At 43.5% G+C, this 19,438-nt stretch overlaps 1 protein-coding gene across 1 annotated transcript in view; it reads left to right on the top strand.

The window, feature by feature from the left end:
- Positions 1 to 11,011, top strand: part of CNOT10 (CCR4-NOT transcription complex subunit 10) — a 35,141-nt gene extending 24,130 nt beyond the window's left edge. The window contains exons 14-19 of the mRNA XM_075418942.1: positions 4,858 to 4,971; positions 6,831 to 6,961; positions 7,756 to 7,791; positions 7,894 to 8,021; positions 9,301 to 9,376; positions 10,762 to 11,011. Coding sequence (XP_075275057.1) covers positions 4,858 to 4,971; positions 6,831 to 6,961; positions 7,756 to 7,791; positions 7,894 to 8,021; positions 9,301 to 9,376; positions 10,762 to 10,916 — 640 coding nt within the window. The 3' untranslated portion in view covers positions 10,917 to 11,011. The remainder of the gene's footprint in view (positions 1 to 4,857; positions 4,972 to 6,830; positions 6,962 to 7,755; positions 7,792 to 7,893; positions 8,022 to 9,300; positions 9,377 to 10,761) is intronic.
- Positions 11,012 to 19,438: the final 8,427 nt, after the last annotated feature.

Raw genomic sequence — 19,438 nt, 5'->3', positions numbered from 1 at the left:
GATCAATCTGTTTGATCCCGCTATTGTAGGCTTGGTGTTATATATTGGGCAAAACTGAAACCCAAGTCCCATAAATGACAAAGCTAATAACCTGACAATGGCTATTGTGATTGGTGGAGGGGGTGAAAATTACTGTATGGTACCTTTTCCCTTTCAAAGCCTGGAGAAGGCTAGTTTGGAATTAGACCCCCACAACATTGTATGCTTATTGGGTGGGGGAAAAAAAAAGTGGTAAAAGCATCTATGCTGCTTTCACATGAGTGATGCTCCTTTCAGCAGGAGTAAATCCACAGTTTGCATAAAAGAGAGAGAAAAATTGCCTCTGTACAGACAATTTTTTTCATTTTTTTGACTGCTTCATCATGGAAGACATAGGTAAAATTTGACTGTAGACCTTTTCCTGTTCTCAAAGATCCTTAACCTACTTGTTGAGCAGTCTGAGTGCTCTCCAAACAGAATAACTCCCATGTGTCTAAATAAATATCCTGTTATCTGGAACCTCTTTACTTTTCCCCAACAAGATTATCATTTGCTGGCAATGTTAATTATTTCAGTCGGCTGCCAGCCTGTTGAAAATCTCTCTTACTATGAAGCTTGCACCTGTTTAGAACAAAGAAATCTGTTTTAAGTTTCCATTATGGACAAAGCATACAGTCATTTCCCACTTAAACTCTTGGGTAAACACTCTGTTCCAGCCTAACCCCAGGTAACCTGTGTGTTATAATGACCAGCTTAACCTTTACTTTGCTCCACTACGTGTAGCAAATCTACTTGTATTCGTTTAAAAGCAATTTAGCAGGAATCTATGAAGAGACGTTACTGAGACCTTGATTGTTTATTCTGAAGTGGTACAAGGGTATGCTACTCAAAATAGAAAGCACTGGATTAAAAACAGTGATGTGGGCTGGTTGTGGGGTTGGTGGTTTTTTTTTTTTCCTCCTGAATGTTGAAAATGTGGTTGCCACATGTCAAAATTACATGGTGTCACGTTGTGGTGTTTTGTTTGTTTGGTTTTTTTTAATACATAGTCTTTCACAATCAGCTATTGTTACCTACTGATGAAACCTGACAACATGTCAGGAAAAACATAACAGTCTAGCAAGAATTACACTGCATCTGGTAAAGAACATCACATAAGGAAAGGAAAAGCATTGGTTTCTTTTTTTGCAATACTTGCTTTGGTGGTTAAATCCAGAGGACTAGACTAAAACTACTTCTAGGTTTCTGCAGATAGCTGTGAAAAGCAAAATACATTACACTCAAATGTTAGTATATTCCTGTAGTCTTGCTCTCTAAGGACCTAAGTGAGAAAATTAAAATTCTTGTCTAGTCAGGGAAAAGTAAGAAAAAATACTAAATGTTGGCAAGGATTATCCTGAGGAATAGGTGTCTGCCTATTCAATTCAGTTTTTCCGTGTTAATTCACTGGATTGAAAACCCTCTGTTGCTTCTAGAACTGAAATGGGGAACTTAACTGGGGTTTTTTTGCATGATTTTGTACAGTTGCACATTGTAATAAGAGTTTACAATGACTGACTGACTTTGCCCGTAAATAGTTCTTGAAAATTAAAGATACCATCTAGAAAAGGCTTATGTGTCATATGTATCGTTTGGCACTTGTGTACAAATTAATTGAACAGTCCATTCTCATACTAAGCAAGGTTTTAAAAGCAGCAATTGCAAGGTTTTAAAAGCAACAAGCAGAAATCTGAGGACACCAAATGTTGCTAAGAATTTATGCATAGGAAGCAGAAACTCCAGATTTTTCTTCTGAGCTTCCTCTAAACCATTGTGCTCCTCACTTCTCATCCACCAGAGAGAGGGCAGTTCCCCTGCTCTGCTCTCAGCCTGTGGTATGTTTCACCGCGCCGGAACAACCCAACGCTGTTAGGACACATCAAGAGTAAAGAAGTTCTGGTAGACTGCAGTGCTACATGTGGAAAGTTCTGTGCATTTTATTGTGAAAGTTAAGATGGCTGGCACCAGGCCTTGCTGCAGCCTTTTACTCCCTAGGCTGAACAACTTTATGTGAAACTGTTAATTTTCCCTTTCAAAGCAACTAGAGATAAAGGAACAGTTTGATCAGCCACTTTGTCCTGAATAGATTTGAACTGCAAGCCCTTGCTACAAGGCATGTGATCCTGTTTTACCATTTTTTCTTTGACTCTTCCATTGGCCTTCTCCAGTCCATCATTTTGCTTTATTTATTTTATTTACTCATGTATTTTTGAAGTGTGCGTATCTAGTATTTCCAGGAGCATCACTGACATCATTGCCAGTAATTTGACAGGTAATAGTGTAAGGCCCACCGTTGCCCACCAGTACACCTTGTCTATTCTCCACACCTGCCTACTATTGCCTCATTTGTCCGCTTAAAGATTGCAGTGGTCTGTTTGACCCTGCCACAAGACTACAAGCTTACAGTGATTATCACCTGTAGCTGCCTCACTCTCTTTTTCCTCGCTGTCAGCCACTGCATAGTTCTCCCCCGTCTTGTCTTCACTGGTGCCGAATTTCCCCATTGAGTAAGCACAGTCTGCATTCTGTATTATTTTGGATTGTTTTGTCTGTGTTGAAACATAAAAGGCAGATACCTTATATCCGTTATTGAGCTTGGTTAGCTATTTTAAATTATTTCAGATTAGCGAAGTTCTCTAAATGGTTTAGAAGTGCCGTTGTGGGTGACTTGATAGTAAGTTTTGAACAACTGGATTTGCTCTGGCTCGACCTTTGTCTGAGAAATAAGCCCAGTCAGATGCGGAGCTTAGGTTCTGTGAGATTGCAGTCAGTGTGGGCTGACAAATCTTGTTGCCTAGACCTACACAAGAGGCTGTTTGACATAATCTGGCAGTTTAAAAAAACATTTTTCTTTTTCCTAGTGCAAAGGCAGTTTTATTTAGGGCATGCGGAGGCTCAGTGATGCTGGAAGTCTGCCGTGCTCAAAGGCGACCTGTGGAGTTTTGTCAGAATCCTGACCGGGGTGAAAAACTAGTTTGTCTTTTCCCTTGTGGTGCAATTCTTCTGCTCCGGTTGGCTGTCAGCTCCCCTGAGCGTTTGGTTTAGCCAGTTTAACAATGGATCCAAGCGTGCAGGAACAGTACTGCAGGGGAGCAAACCGGAGTATTTTCCTCCTCTTTAGATGGCTGTTCCTGAAGAATCTTGCCAGCTCTTACACAGCTTAAACATGGACGAGTCTTTAGACCAGAGGAGTAGCTTTCAGTTTTGCTGGACTTGCCTGTTGTGTGGTTGGAGTGTGTCTTGCCATCTGCATTTACACTTTCAGAAATAAAAACAGGCTTTAAAAAGTTGTGGGAAGTAGAAGGCACGTGCTGACATAAAGGGCAGTAGCAGCCAACTCTGTGGGCCTTGACTTGTGTCTGGGGGTATGCAGCTGGTGATACTTAGCATCTCTGCTGGTTTAAAAGCTGTGCTTCCTGGAGGCAGAGACGAAAAGAGGTGAGTTGGAAGGTGGCTGTCATTACCGAGGAGACTGTCTTCCCTGTTCCCTCCCCCTCCCCAGTCACAACCTTTCAGAAATATTTTTAGGTTTGGGACTTGAGCTGGGGGAGCTTTCCTCTCCCTTCCTCAAGCTTTTGTATGTGTTCAGATTTGATGTGACATCTGGGCATGGTGCAGAGGAAGTGGGGGGTAGGGAGAAACACTAGAGAAGTTTCTTATCCTGCTTGTGCGTAATTAAGGAGCCTGCCTCCTGGGAAAGGGGAATAAAGGCACCCCAGGCCCTGTCACGATTTACATGACTTACTGCTGGACCGAAAGCGGGCTTGACAGTTGCCAGAAGGCTGGCACGGTAATAGCCCACCTACCGACAGGAGAGTCGGAGGGCTCTCCTCCCATCGCTCCCAACGCGAGACCCCGCTAAGAGGTTCTGCTCTCCCTCCCTGGAGAGGGACAGAGTCGGCGCTCACAGCAAGGCGTCGCAGCGTGCGGCAGGCAGAGGCTCGTGCCCTGAGGACAGGGCAGCCTGCGCTGAGTGGGGCCTCGCCAAGTGGAAGATGTCCCCAGGTGTGGTGTTTGGGGAGGGGGGACGGTGCTTACAGAGTGTGAAGCTTGGCGAATGATGGCATCCTGACGCGGGGTTATTGTCTGAAGGTGGAAAACACGAGTAGCTCAGATTTCCTTACAGGAACTGTCAGAGATTTTGGGGGTTTGGAAAGAGAAGAAAGTCTGCGACAGCAACAAAACGTCACATATCAATCAGAGCCTTGGCAGCAGATTGCAGCTCTCAGTCAAACACAAAACTGGAAACGCCAAATTCTTCAGCATTTGTCATCTCCCTGTGTGCAAACATTGCACAATAGGAGTGAAATACGTTACAACTTAATTGATTGCTACTGCGTGTTTGTAGATTGTATGTTACAGAGATCTGCGAATCTGCTACCCTTTGCTGCAGCAGAAGGGGAGGGCAGGGAAGTACAAATGAGAGTGCCCGGCAAAACGAGTAAAAAGAGGGTGGGAAAGGGGCCTGTCTGTAAGAAAAATGAGGGGTGTAATGAGGTTCATGTTTTTTTTAATGTTATTTATGATTGAAATTTCAAAATCTTACTGAGCATGCAGTGATGGTCCTTGCTTTATACTGGGTAGAACACAATGTGTGTATCTCCTAATTCAGAGAATGGGATGGAGGCCGTAGATAACAAAACACTACCTCCTTGACTTCATAGTTTTGATGCAAAGACATATTGAAAGGTTATGATTTATTTCTTCAGCACTAAACAAGAAATACATCTTACAGCTGCATTTGGAATCACAGAATTCTGCATTTAACATGCTGTCTTTCCCTCCCTTCCCCCCCCCCCTTTTTTGTTTTTTTTTTTTTTTCTTCTTTTTCCCTTCCAGGTGCTCAATACTTGCCTGCAGTGCTTACGTGGCTCTGGCTTTGGGTGATAACCTTATGGCGTTGAATCACGCAGATAAACTTCTTCAGCAACCAAAGCTGTCAGGGTCTCTTAAGTAAGTCTGATGTGGTCGTTTCTTCTTTCTCAGCCCTGCTTTTTGCTGGAGAGTTCTGAGTTGAAGCTTCCAATGTCTGTAGCTGCTTGCCAATTCTGTATCTGATGCAAAGAATTGCTTGGCCCGCTCCTGTTCTTGCTGAAGCCCTGACTAAATGTTCATTGACACGCAGGAACGTGAGTCCCCTTGTTTGTGTATGAATTCCATATAATTTGGAACTAATCACTGCTTTTGTTGTTAGTTGTTAATCTCCAGCTGCGGGCCCCATGGAGTGGCAGGACGGTCAGGTCCCTGTCCCGATTCCCTGTGGGGCTGCAGGTGCTCGTGTTGTCACAAGCACAAGGGGCAGGAACGAGCAGCTGGGGGTGGGCGACACCAGCCCCAGCCAGCACCCTGCTGAAAGCTCACTTGTGAGACTGCAGCCTCCGAGGGGAAGGTTTGCTCCGTCAGTAGGCTTCCAGAGCTTGGGTGCACGGGGCTGTCTCTTCACCTGCTGCTGTTGCTTGTATAGGTTCTGTTCTTCAGTTTCTCTTTTTCAGTTCCCATTTGGCGCTGTATTTTTTGGAAGCATATTCAAAGCTGGTTCTGTTTCTGCCCACAACTTCCCACACATCTCTGCAAATTCAAAACAGGCGGCTTTAGCCCCATCCTTCTGACCTTTTTTGTGGTTTAATTCCTATACCATACACAGGATAAAATACAGCAGAGGTTTTTATGGTAGTAATATTTTTCAAAACTGGTAATGTTCTTGCAGAAAGCAAGCTAACTTGTGCTTATTTTTATATGGTGGCAGCATACTCTGAAGTAGTACATGACAGTTAAATTCTTTGGGTCCAGTGCTTCAGACTACTGCAGAAGTTCATCTTTTTGCACAGTCATTGTATAAGCAAGATTTTAGAGGAGTTTGCAAGGTAACACATAATTTTGTGAAGGCGGTGTTACCGTTGTGTAACGCAAGAAATGCTAGATGACAGGTTTTTGCAAAGACAGAGCCATGTATCGTGGTCCCAGGAAACTAGGCTTTTGTGCAGATTGGGAATATTGAAGTGTTCCTGTTTTCTTAAGTGAGATAAACTGTGATTCAGTTCTGATACAGTAGACATAACTTTCTACATGCAAAAGTTATTTTGGGTGATTGACCAATATTTTACCTGATGTTTCATAATTCATTACGACCAGCTATACAGTCAGTTTGAAGCGTACTGCGTACGGCTGCATGGAACAAGCGGGAACTTTTTTGCTCAACTTGTGTCTCTGATGAAATGTTTGCAAACTAGCTGTGCTCTTGATCGATAGGATTCCTTCTGTTCCAAAGCTGAAAAGGAAAGCTGCCAATTAGCTGAGCTGAACTACAAGTGTCAGACCTCGGACTTGCTTAATTCTTTTGCAAAGCCTGCAGCTGGAAAGATGTTTGTGCCCCATGGTGGGGCCTCTATAGTTGCTGTCCTTAGAAATGCAGCTACCTTACAGAACTAGTTTGATTTTTATTGAACGTAAAGACACTCAACACATGGAATTATGGATGTATCCGTATCTTGGGTTGTTTTTGTACGGATTCGTTTTTTAATTCTCTGAGGTAGACCCATACCAAGGTACTGTCTTTCTGGAATGGCAGTTCTGTGCATGAAGGAATTGTCATTACTCCGGTGCAGATTTTTTCACAGCATTAGTGCCTTAAAAGCAGTAAATGGCAGAACTGGGGATTAATGACAATACTTTACAAGCAAGCTAACTTTCTGCAAGTGTTTCAAGTAATAGTTTTCATGTGCTCACATTAAAAGCTGCATTCAGTTTGTCTTGGAGAACAAATTGCGGGGGTTGTTATGCTGACATTTGTACCTAACCCATTGCTGTTGTAGGTTTCTTGGGCATTTGTACGCAGCAGAAGCTCTCATCTCTCTAGACAGAATATCCGATGCCATCACTCACTTGAACCCCGAGAATGTCACTGATGTTTCCCTTGGGATCTCTTCAAATGAGCAGGATCAAGGTTAAGGAATCCAGACTTCATTAGAACTGATATGCTTTCAGCTGCCTTCCTGCTGTGAATTTCTATATACAAATATAATGATGGTTAAGACACCTTGTTTTAAGACCGTAGGTGGTTGGGGGGGGTTTTGTTTGTTTGTGTTTTTGGTGGTGGTGGTGTGTTTTTGTTTTCCTGGAGTTAGTTCCTACTTTGTGTTTGGTTTTTCTCTCACATGTTTGTCATTCTAATTTGGTAACGTAAACAGGACTGTATATTGTAGCATACTGGCTTGTTGGAACGTAACTCTTGAAAGCTGCTTTTGTTAAATATGCAATTATGGTCAAGTTTTGGCTTCGTACCTTCTCTTCCAGCTTTTTAGTCTCTGAATCAGGCTTTGGAGTATCAGTGAAGTCTACTTACTGCATTTAGTGAGAGACAGGGGTAGGGAGAACTTAGTTAATCTGTATCTTAATCTTCTTGCAGTGCTTCCACCTGGGAGCATGTATTCTGTAACAGAAAAATACTTCAGAGCGCATCTGTGTAGTTAAGTCTGCAGCAGCTCTGATTTCAGTGACATGTCTCTAGTTTAAACTTCACTGTACTCATCTGCAAATCTAAAAGCTTTTAGAGAAGCAAACTATTAAAGAGAGGAACTCGTAAGTGGCATAAACTCCTGAGCAAGCTGGTGTATTTTCCCTCTTTAATGTCAGACCATGTAGACAGAAGCAAATTTGTATCTTTTGTATTATTTTTGTAATAAGTTTTAAAAAAGCTTATGGAATGTGATGGTTTTCCTGGGTTTTTTTTCTTTGCAGGGTCTGACAAAGGAGAGAATGAGGCGATGGAATCTTGTAAGTACCAGCCACTGTATTCAGCAGAGTACAGAAATGTGCTTGGCCAGTTCAAAAGAAAAGTGTAAGGAAGAAAAAAAGAATAATTTTTTTTAATTGCAGCTGGCAAGCAGACCCCACAGTGTTACCCTAGTTCGGTCACATCTGCGCGAACAATGATGTTGTTTAACCTTGGCAGTGCTTACTGCTTGAGGAGTGAATATGACAAAGCTCGCAAGTGTCTTCATCAGGTATGGAAAAGAAATCTTAAGACAGCTCTAGGGACAAATGTACTTCCTTCAGAGTGCCATGTAGCTCACAGCAAATCCTGGTGATTTCATAGCTCAGGTTTATTTGCTGACTCTGCTGCAATGGCGGCTCTCTTCTGTCGCTACGAACCAGTCTGTATTAGTGACATAAAATAAAGGAATTCCAAATCTCTTACCTGTGTAAATAGTTCAGTACCACTATGGGAAGTATGTATTTTTTAAAACCATATCAAAACAGTGGAATATAACTAGGAAGCCATTTCACTTTTTCTAAGTTTTTTTTTTTTTTTTTCATCCAGTAGTAATTCTTGTATTTCAGAGAAGAAAGTTCTTGAGTTTACTTGTCTCTAATCAGTTAATAATGCCATTTAAGCTGTTAACTTTAGGGCTGTGAGAACAAACTGCAGTTGTGCTGAAATTATGTTTCCTGCCTGCCTCTTGTCCCAAGAATTCTCAAGCGCTGCTTTTGAAGCTCCCTGCCTTCACTTGGCCTGTGTCATTCCGTCTTTCTTATGGCTGGGACCGATCTTTCAATGATGATGCGCTTGTCTCTCTGTGCAGCCATTCCTGTCTGCCAGGAAGACTACTCGAATGCGCCACTGAGCTGCAAACTGAAACAGCGGGCTTCCACATCACTTCACAGCAGCTGTATAGGTGAACAGATTCAAATTCTGTGAAGTTCTCAACTGTTTAAGGCCGTTGGCTGGCTTTTTTTTTTTTTTCTCCTGAGGCCTCCTAGGATTGGGCAGGCATCTGTGCTTGAGCTCTGTAGCACGTGTGTAAAGCCCAGAGGAGTGTAAGGCCATCTGTGTGTGTAAAGTGTAGTAGGTCTCTGCATCTACAACGAATTTATTGACTTCATAGCTGAAAAATATTTGTATGTGGAAAGCTAATGAACAATCCTTGTTAACTTTGTGTTCTGAAATTTGGAGCAGTGACGGTTACTTTCTTCACCTGTCATCTCACCAGGAAACCGTGGTAGACTGGCCCAAGAATTACAGACTCGTATTAACATAAGCATACAGCAGATGGTGCTGCTAATTAGCGTGAAACAATCTTGCCATGCAGATAATCTTTCAGTCTCTCCTTGCATGCCTAAACCTGATGGAGTGTATTAGTTTGAGAAAATCATATCTTAGTTTATGAATTGTTATTTGGTTTTGTTGGCCAAGATGATGGTAACAGTCTTGTTAAGGGGTGCTTTCTTTCAACTGGATGTTTCTCTTAAGCACTTTTTCTCCCCCCCTTCTTTTTCCACAAGGCTGCTTCGCTGATCCACCCCAAAGAGATCCCTCCAGAGGCTATTCTGCTGGCTGTCTATCTGGAATTGCAGAATGGTGAGTTTTGAAATACTCTGTCAACCTAGATTTGGGATACAAGGGGAGGAGGGCGGTAGTCATTATTCTTGGTCTTTCTAGAGCTGTGGCAGTATTTTGAATGACACCCTGTTGGCCCTGTCTCCATTTTACGCTGCTATGGGTCTGTGTGTCTGCACCTTCATTTCCACCGTTTATTGCCATCCTCTCCTTATACACTCCAGACTTCCTAAACATTCGTCTTCTGAGCTGAAATCTTCTGTGCATTGTGCAGAAATCAGCAGTCTTGGATAGGCTCAGTAAAACCCTTGATGAGGTTTATCCTGTACAGACGGCTTGGAAGGCTTTTGGTTAAAAGACAGCGGCAACCCAGGTTTCTCAAAGAAGCCACATCAGGGGCTACGTAGCAAGTACTGTAAGAAAGCTTTGTAATATTGGTAACTCTCTCTTCCACACCCTTCCTTTTGAAGGTTCACTGTGTTTGTGTGGGGAAAAAACTCTACGTAATGGGAAACTGGAAGGATGGCACTGGAATTCCGCAGTGTGAGCACGGCTGTCGTGGCTGCGGACCTGTGCCCCGCAGGGCTTCATGTCGCCGGGTTGTAAAACGTCCGGTGTGCTTGTTCCCCTGCAGTTGTCCTGCACGGCAGGCAGGCAGAGGGCTTGAGCATTTGTATTCAGAGTTGAGACTTCTACAAAGCTTTTCTTTATAAAGATATTTCTAAGTTGGAATTTTGGAAACCTACCTTTCTGCAACAAAGTAGTACAGAGCAGAGGGGAGTAGAAAGTGGGATTTGCATCTCGCCCCCTTCTAGGTGTATAACCAAAAGGAGCTAAAGACATATTTTGTTCTATAACTGGCAACAAAATGGTGCATCTATTCTGAAACTAAAACTTTAGTGAAAGAAAATTTTTTGATAAGGAGAAATGTTCTTTTCAGAACTTCACTGTGTTTCTGCTACCATTTTATAGGTTTAATTTTTAACAAAGAGTAAGTTTTCCATTTATACTGGTGTTTCTTTGATGGGCCACACATACAGGTTTCTATCGAAAACATGTTATATGTACACCCTTGACACTTGCATGACTGTCTGCAATGTCCTGTTGTGAGGGCATTTGGTGTGAGAGCTGGAGTCTCACTCTGTCGATGGCAGAGAAAAGAGGTGCCCTTTGGGAATTTATCGCTCTGAGGCAAAAGCTTGCCCTCTTCAGCTCAGAATAGGCAGAATGAAGCAATACTCTTTTTCCAAATTTACTTTTGTCTAATGTTTTTCATGCCCACATCAGCATTTCAGTGAACAGGAAGGCCACTAGTGTGCGTGGCCTGGGCTGGCTTGTCAGCTCTGCTCTGAGAACAGGGCTTCCCACGTCACAGGTGCTCTTATTAATCAAAGGTTGTCTTGTAGGTAACACACAGCTGGCACTGCAGATCATCAAGAGAAACCAGCTGCTCCCTTCTGTGAAAACGCTCTCCGACATGCGGAAGAAACCTGTTTTCCAGCCCGTCCACTCGATCCAGCCCATTCAGATGCCGGCTTTCACCACTGTGCAAAGGAAGTGAGGTCGTGCTTCAACCTGCTGCTGCCCTGCCCACGAGGGCTTGGGTTTTTGTATATTTTTTTTTAACCTAGGACACCTGCATACCCCAATTGATGAGTGTGTTCATTTATGTAAATTTTTAATAAAAATGTATAAACAAAAATGCATGCTTGAAGGTGTTTGTAAAGGTTATGTTGTAAAGGAAGAGAGGTTGGTATCAGGTAAATGTGAGTGGCAGGTTACTTACACACCTGGTTAGCAATTTCTTTTTGGTAATTCTGCACTTAAAAAGGAGAGAGGAGGGAGGTGCCTGGAAGGAGAATACCATTTACCTGAACCGAGGTAGTGCTGAAGGAGCAGCTGTGCTGCTGGCCTGAAGGCATCACCAGGTCACAAGGTCAAAGGGGTTGGGGTGTAAGGATACACTAGGTCCCTTAACAGCCCTCAACACCACGCTGCAGTACCAGTGCAGCAAGGTGGGGGTGCAGGGCAGGGGGGCAGTAGGTGGTGCTGGGGAACACGCCTGCTTTAGCTGGATGGGGGCTGTTGGTGCTGGGGTGTTTGGTGGGGGTGGTTGTGGTTTGGTGGTTTTTTTTGCTTCGCGCTGGTTTTCCTGTGTCCGAAAGGAAGGTGTAATGGTGCAGGTACAGTGGAAGCGTCCCTGGCTGTGAGAAAAAGGCACTTTTAAAATTTTTTTCTGCCTTCTGCCCAAAGCAAGAGCCTGTAAGATGGCATAAGCAAAGTCTCTCTGATTACTTATTGTGAGCACAGAAGAGAGGAGCCATCCTGCCTTGGGACTTAATCCAGGCATAAGATCGCCAGAGCCCAGCATGGTGCACAGCATCTCTCCTTATCCCCTCCCTGGCCGCTTTGTGCCATTTCAGCTGTGCTGAGACTTTGCCCAGCTAATCGCCAGGGTAGCGCTCAGACAACACTTATCTCCCTATGCTGCTGGCACTGGACTTTGCCTCCGGCCACCACTAGGAAGGTCCCTTCTCCCTGCGGCCACCGGGGCTGCAATGTCTGCTGTTGCTGTAGGGGTGCAGCTGTGTACAGGTGAGGAAGGCAGGAGGACAGTCCTCTTCTAGACAGCAGGCTTTGCTACTTCTCAAGGCTTTCTGAGTAACGACCAAGTAGCTGACTTTCAATACCTTTGCTATCACTGCAGGAGATGGCACCAACTCAGCTAGGGGCAAGCAGTTTCACAATACTAGGACTTAAAAAAAAAAAAAAAAAAAAAAAAATCTGGAAAAAGTGTGTAGAGCTCACCTTTCCGAAAGAAGGGAAAAAGGGAGCCGGCGCATCCATCAAGTCAAAGGAGATGATTGACTGATTAAATACAAAAAGGTTCAAGATGCTCCCTGTGTGGTCCCGGGCCCTGAATGGAGAAGAGTCTCCCGTGCCCCCCCGCAGGAATGCGGGGCATTCACATGCAACGCTGCTGCCTTGCTGCAGCAGGGCCGGAGGCACCCCCACCTCCTCCCCTGCAGGTGTTGCCCCCCAGCTCCCGGCTACAGCCGCCTGCCAGCAGCAGCCTTCAGCCCCAGCGCTCCCCTCACGGCCACCGCTCCTCTGCTCCAAGGCCGCTGCACTGACCAGAGCAGCTCCCAGATGTTTTTCCTTCTGGCTGTAACATCGCTGCTGGAAGAGAGGGGGAAGGGTGGTGCCTTCCAGCTCCCCCCTTTCATTGCTTTACCATTACCAGGGGCAGAAATGAGTATCAGAACAGCTTGAGGAAGGGAGCAGTGAAGGACCTGTCTCCCTCTTTGGCTTTGCCATAGACTCATAGTCCACCTCTGCCTTTTCCCTCTGTTCCTTTTAGGCTCTAATCATAAAGAATTCGTCAAGTAAAACTGCAAGCTGTCCTCTGGTAAAAGCAGTAGGAGCAGGAGCAACAATTAATGAACTCAATAATGGTTATGATTTTGGTTTGCAATACTTGCTGAAAGAGAAAGTGCCCATCCCTCTGGTCCTGCCCTCCCCTTGCCTCCAGGAGCCCAGCAAGCCTGGATCTTACCCCTGTGGAGTCATGCACTGGCTCCTGTCTCTACAGCAGGAGAAAGGTCTCCATGGTTGCACTGCCCTTGCCCCAGGAGCACCCCAGGTGCAGGCACCCCCCCCCCCCCGATGCTATCCCAGCCTCTCTGCCCCTGAGATTGACTCAGAGCTAAAGGTTTTCACAAGAAAAGTGGAAGACAGAGTGACCATGGCCATGGTGCAAGAACAGTGCAGCAGTGTTTGGAGCCATCGCATGGAGCTCAGTGAGCTTCCAGGTCCTGATCTTCTTCAGGGAGAGAGCATAGAAAAGCCAAAGGATTGCACACAGAATACCATATAAAGCTGGCCAGGGTTGTAGTCTTGAAACCCTCCTTCACCTGATCTTCTCCATCCATCCTTTCTGCTTCAAGTGATCTCTGCCCTGCTGCCATGGTGCCAGCTGCTCCAGAAGGAAAAAAATGATGGGCAGGTGAAGGACTTTGACGGATAGAGCACAGCATGGTGCCAAGCAGTCCCACAGCTGCACACAGCTGGGGCTAGAAAGCATCTCAGCTTTGAAGATCTACTGTAGTCAGAACTTTCAGAGACTGAAATCCACCTCCACTTCTACCCCTGCTGGGAATTTGGGACCTTACTTGAAGAGCATCTTCCCATGCTCACCATTTCTTTTCAGACCTTTTGGAAAGCAGTAAGGAAAAGAGCACCTTTTCTGCTTACGCAGCTTATGTCGTCAGTCTGCTCTGCAGGATGCCAGACACACCATTACACCTTCCAGTGGCTCTGCTTTACACTGCCACTCTCAGTCTTACTTTCACAGCTGCAAAGGTGAAGACATGAAAACCTAGAAATGGGACCTAACAAGGTTAAACCAGGAACTTTCTGGCAAAAATACTGGAAAAGCTGCATGGAGTTCAGGATCAAAGCCATTTCCTCTACTCCTGACACTGAGGCTGGTTTTTTTAAGAAACCAGCCAACCAAGAGTTTGACACTGCATCAAAACTACTCTTCAAAAAAAAAAAGCACCAAAAAACCCAACAACCCACACCTCTCTCCACAGCACCCCAACACTTCTCTCCTTTCAAAGCAGGTGCCTCTGGTGAAAGTTTTCAAGTTGTCATCATCTGGAGACAGCTAGGTTCAAATTCAGGGAAGTGCTTTTTCTTTTTTGCATGCTGACAGAAGAGAAGGCTTTGGCTGGATAATACAGAAACACACATACACAGGTTTGCCATGAACAAAACTCCTCACGTTTATTTGATTAAACAAAAATAAAATAAACTGCATAGGAACATTTTAAAGTCCAGAGAGACACTGACTTTGTTTTAAGGCTGCCAGTAGCTGATACATCGTCTCCTTGCTACATCCTTCAGCCTTCCCTATGGACCACAAAGATACATTCAGAAGCCTCCATTAACACAAGAGTTCTAACATTTTGCTCACTTATTCTATGTAAATTTTGCACATAACCTGTCATGCCTTCTTCTCTGCAGTACTCAACTCTGACACCTACAAATGCCACTTTTTTTTGTCCAAGTAGAAATGTGATGCCCTTTTTGGAGCATGAAAGTTCTTGTCACAGCCTGTTTCATTATCAATTAGATATAAAAGCTCTGAGCAGCTCATTAAAAGCAGAGCACTGTCTGTCCTGCTGAGACATTTTTATTATTATTAGGAGAGCAGCACGATTAATCACGAGAGAGAAACAACTGCAACAGAAGAAAAAACTACAAAACCAAACAACTCAAGATGCTCAACATCCAAGGACTGACAAAATCCTTCTGGATCCCGATGCAAACCTGCACTGAGGCAATGCTACTTACACACCGGTAACCAAGTTCCATAAGAGGAGGCCACACATCTACAGTCAATTAAATGAGGGGAGAAAAATGCACATTTGTGATAATGGTTTCATGTGGATGACCTCCATTTCGTTCAAGGCTTCCAATTTCTATTTGACTTAAACGGCAGGCATGTGTTCAACACCCTCACTGCTCCAACACGTTACGTTGTACACGAACCAAGCAGCACATGACAGGTAATGCACAGTACAAACAAGAGTCACATACAGCAAGGAACCCCCACCAACTCCAGCGACTAAGCACACCTTACAAACTAGTTAAAAAACTTTTTAGTCATTTTAGAAAGGAAACTAAAAAACAAAACCCAGAAACAGACATCTCTCTGAAGGAAAAAACTACTATGTTGTTTGAAAAGTACGCTACAAACCTATGAAAGGACTTTTTTTTAAACTAGTCTGGTAGTTCAAAAGGAATTTACTTAACTACGTCACTACACAGACACTTAACATTCAGTCAGTAAGGCTCTACGAAAAGAGCTTAAAAAATTAGCTACCTGAGTTTGTAAGTTGATACAATCATTAATAGAAGGTCTAAGACCATGCAGGTACACAAAGCATTTTTAGAACCATTTTTGGTTAAACAATGATGGAAAAAGATGCCAGTCTGGCTTGTTAACCCGTAAGATCACTTAGAGACATCAATGTACATTTTCCACCATAACATTTACCAAACCCAACACAGCCTATCGTTATTAGGGGTCTCCTGTACCCACTTCTGTCACCCCTTAGTATGAGCAGGGGAGGAAAAAAGATATTTCAGTACAATAATCTGGAAGTGTGCTTCTGCAACTTCACTCCACAGGTAAAACAAAGGGCACATTGCATGTCACTATGAAAGTTGCATAAAACCCCAACACACTGGTTTTAAACTGCCTCTCCTGAGAATGTCTGAGCCTAAACCGCCCTCCAGGAATAGGAACTTGGTTGCTTTGTCATGGTGGAAAAAATCCCATTGAGTCAAGAAAGTTACTAATACAATCACCAAGTCAACAAAAATCAGGATCTTATTCCCTTCAAGCATTTGGTATAGAGTTGCATTTACAGCAATCAGAACATCAGTCTTCCCAAACAGGACGTATCTGTAGGCATGCATAAAAGTTTTTCTCTTGTAGAGAGAAGACCTAAGGGTCTTATGGACATAAGAATACTGCAAATGAACATGAAGTACGTCATGTCAGCTAGTAGTGTCATAATACTGAAAAATTTCACATCTCCATACTTCGTAGTGAAAACGGAACAAACTCAAAAGTGTTTCAAGGTATCTCAGTCCAGTTCGCCTGAACATACGAGCATTTGGTTTTATTTACAGTTTCTCTAGCAAGGGCAGCTTAATATTTCCATGGGCAGGCAGCAAAAACAAAAGCAAACAAAAGCAAGAAGTCACCACATTGTACACGCTTTGTATCTCCGCTTCCATTAAAATGCTTGTCCAAAAGGCAGGAGGAATCCCTCCCCCCAGGCATTCTCAATTATCTCTCAAACCTGTCTGATGCTAAATTGAGGTAGACTATTTACTTCTGCAAAGTGAGGTAGAGCTTCAAGAAAAAGATAGTGGCATCTCTAGTTGTGCATTTTGTACCACAGCAAACTGGGTTTCAAACTCCCAAGGACTCAAAGACCGAAGGTACAATATTTGTCTAACGCAAGTACCAGTGTTCATTTTTTATACAGCTCCAAACTGTTTGTCTAAATATCTCTATCTTTAAATATCCCATTACCTTTTGGCACCATTTGGCTTACACTCCTTAAAAAAAAAAAAAAAAGAAAAACAAAGAAACCACTTTGGCACAATATTTTTTTTTTTTTTTTAAACCAGAACTGAACAAAGAAATCTTACGAACAAAGTTATGGCAAGATAAGCCTATAAATCTGCTCTCTTCAGAAATTAATTTTGGTTTAACTGCAACATAACAGACTGGGCCCATTTTCCTGCAACTCCAAAGCAATGCCACATCCAAATGCCTTGTTCTTCTTCCTCTCAACTTGGTTACATCTGGTCCCAATACGTATTAGTTTCTAGGTGTCGTCATCCTCCCCTTGCTTTCTTTACAGTTTTACGGTTTATGGGCTTCCTCAAATAAGCTATAGTTAAAAGGTTCTAAATAAAAGGAGTGAATTATCTGAAGGACCTGCATTATCAGTACTGAGTCTGCTTCAGTTTGCTACTGAAGTTCCTGCTTATGTAGTTCTGAGAAAGGGCAAGGTTGCTCCATAGGCTGAACCCACACTGACTGCTGGTAACATGGTCAAGCTTACCGAGCACCACTGGTTTAACCCGGTATAGTGAAATTCCTTTGGGAGTTCCAGCAGACAGGTCTGTCGCCCACATCTGTTATGACTCCGACTCCCCAGTGTTGGAGCAGAGAGAAAGAGGCACAAGCTCACCTCACCCTTCTCCAGGCCGTTTCCACTAGTTCAGAGGACTGGTCTGAACGCTCGTTCAGTCTGCAAGCCGGCTTCAAAGCCTTGCTTTTTCCTCTCTGCACCACATACATTACGATACTGGGGCATTAACCTGAGAACATGCATAGCCTGAGAACACGCGTGGAAAAAACAGAGCAAGGTCTGAATCTCGTTGAAGTATTACTTTTTAAAAGCCCCTATGGGGCATCTGATGTTGGCATTGTATATTACTGCTACTTATTTCCATTGCATATAAAACACTCCATTTTATAAGCTACACTACCACTTTTCAATGAGACCAAGTGTGCTTAGCACTATCTATGACAAAGATAAGGAATTATTTTGGGTAGCTAAATAGTAGTGTTTTTAAAACAAAAAAGCTCCCCAACACGTGAGGTCAAACACTTGAGGTCTGGTTTGTAAGCAAATCCCACCGAATTAGAGACAGCAACTGAGAAAAGAGCCCACGTCATTCCTCTTCCCGACAGAGCTGGGCTGGGGGTTTGTGCAACGCCTCCGTACAGAACAGCAAAGGGCAACTTCAGTGTCTGTCACCTTCGAGAGAGGCAAAAAGGTTTCTGCAGCTCAACACATCCCTGAACGCACACCTTTTTTATTTTTAATGACTGGAAAACAACTCCCTTCTAGTCCAAGAGAAGGGGGAACCCAACAAGCATTAAAGTACAAGAGCATTTCTAGCATACTTCAACACTGTCAGCCACCACGGTCAAGGTATCAAGAGACCCGGCATTTTTATTAAGACATGATAGGACAAATGCAAGGACACTGCAAGCTCAACATTAAAGCTTTTTAAACCAGTTTTCTTTGGTATCTAGATGTTGCAGGCTATTAGTTTTCCCAGCCCAAGTTACAAATAATTCTTGGACTGAATGATACAAGACAAACATGGACATCTGTCACAACTGTAAGCCACCCCCAAGAAGCGAGGCACATACACAAGCAGAACCTGAAAAAGTTGAAGGTAAACTAGATTTCTTTCACACCCCTATTTTGAGCAGCCACAGAAATTTAGTGACAGACATCTGTATACAAGATTATCCTTTAAAGACTATTTTTACACTGTGCTATCCTAAGATTAAGCCTAACTGGATCATACTGCTTTGAAGAGTTTGCTTCCTTGAGGCTTTGGCTGAAAGACAGCACAGTTATCTTATTTAATTTAGGTGTTTTTCCTCACCCTTCTTTCAACAGAGGTTTTGCCATCTCATGAGTCAGTCCATCTCTTTCTGGTCCTTTAGTTGAAGCCTACTCTAAGTGGCAGCTATCTGTCTGCACACTTCATCAGGATTTCTACAAAACCCAGAAAGTTAACACTCCTTGGAGGGGAAAAGCAGCAAGAAGGAAAGTGCACCTTGTGATTTCTCACAAACTTGTCTAGAGCCTTTCAATCTCAGGTTGCTTTTGTGCATGGTGGCTGGCAGAGAGATGAACTCTTTCCTTGCAGGATAGTTAAGGCTCTTCAGACTTTTTGATAATGACCACGTTTATGTTTCAGAGATATTCTCTTGCAAAGAGTAAGGCAAATCCCATGGCATTTCCAAGCCTAAGAGTACTCATACATGAATTTCTCCATTGCACAGAGACAGAAAAGCCCTCTGGTTCCGCGCTTTAACCATTGTTGTTTGCCACCAGAGGCCTTATCCAGAGGGTGAAAGCAACAGCTCTGTAGAGACCGTAACTGCATTAACAGCTAAACTGGAATGCAAGAAATTGAATAAAAGCAAATATTTCCAGGGACTCAAAAGTCACATTTTGCTAAAGAGATCTCTGCTCTCCCAAAAAGTTTCTGCTTCTCAAACAAGCTGTTTTTATATCCCTGCAAGAGCTAACTTTCCCTGCCTCCAAGCTTTTAAGGATCATAAACATTTATTTTACACAGAATTCTTTGGTACTGCCCTGGAAAAAAACAGCAAAGTTTCATCTTGATGCAGTTTGCCTCATGCTGGTACTGGTTAACTTTTCACTTGGATCTGTAGCAAGAGATACACGGAGATACAGGGCCACGCCACCCTGCCCTGAAAACTACAGTAGACCTTCCTGAATTTTTCAGTCCAGCTCTTTGGGAAAGCCAGAAGATGAAAAAAAAATGTACTTTTCTCACCAATAGTTATTGCAATCTTCTTAAACACAAAAACCTGTTGACTTCTCCAAAACGCACCCTGAATCTCCAAAGCTGTGCTTATTTCTTACTTTTGGAAAGAGGTACCACTTCTGCTCTAACAAATCCATCAAATGTTATTCCCTTAAAGTCTCTCTATGGGGA

Source organism: Opisthocomus hoazin, chromosome 4 (genome assembly GCF_030867145.1).
Source record: "Opisthocomus hoazin isolate bOpiHoa1 chromosome 4, bOpiHoa1.hap1, whole genome shotgun sequence".
In the NCBI taxonomy this organism is placed as follows: Eukaryota; Metazoa; Chordata; class Aves; order Opisthocomiformes; family Opisthocomidae; genus Opisthocomus; species Opisthocomus hoazin.
The sequence above is the reverse complement of the archived record's forward strand: the minus strand, read 5'-3'. Positions and strand labels throughout refer to the sequence as shown.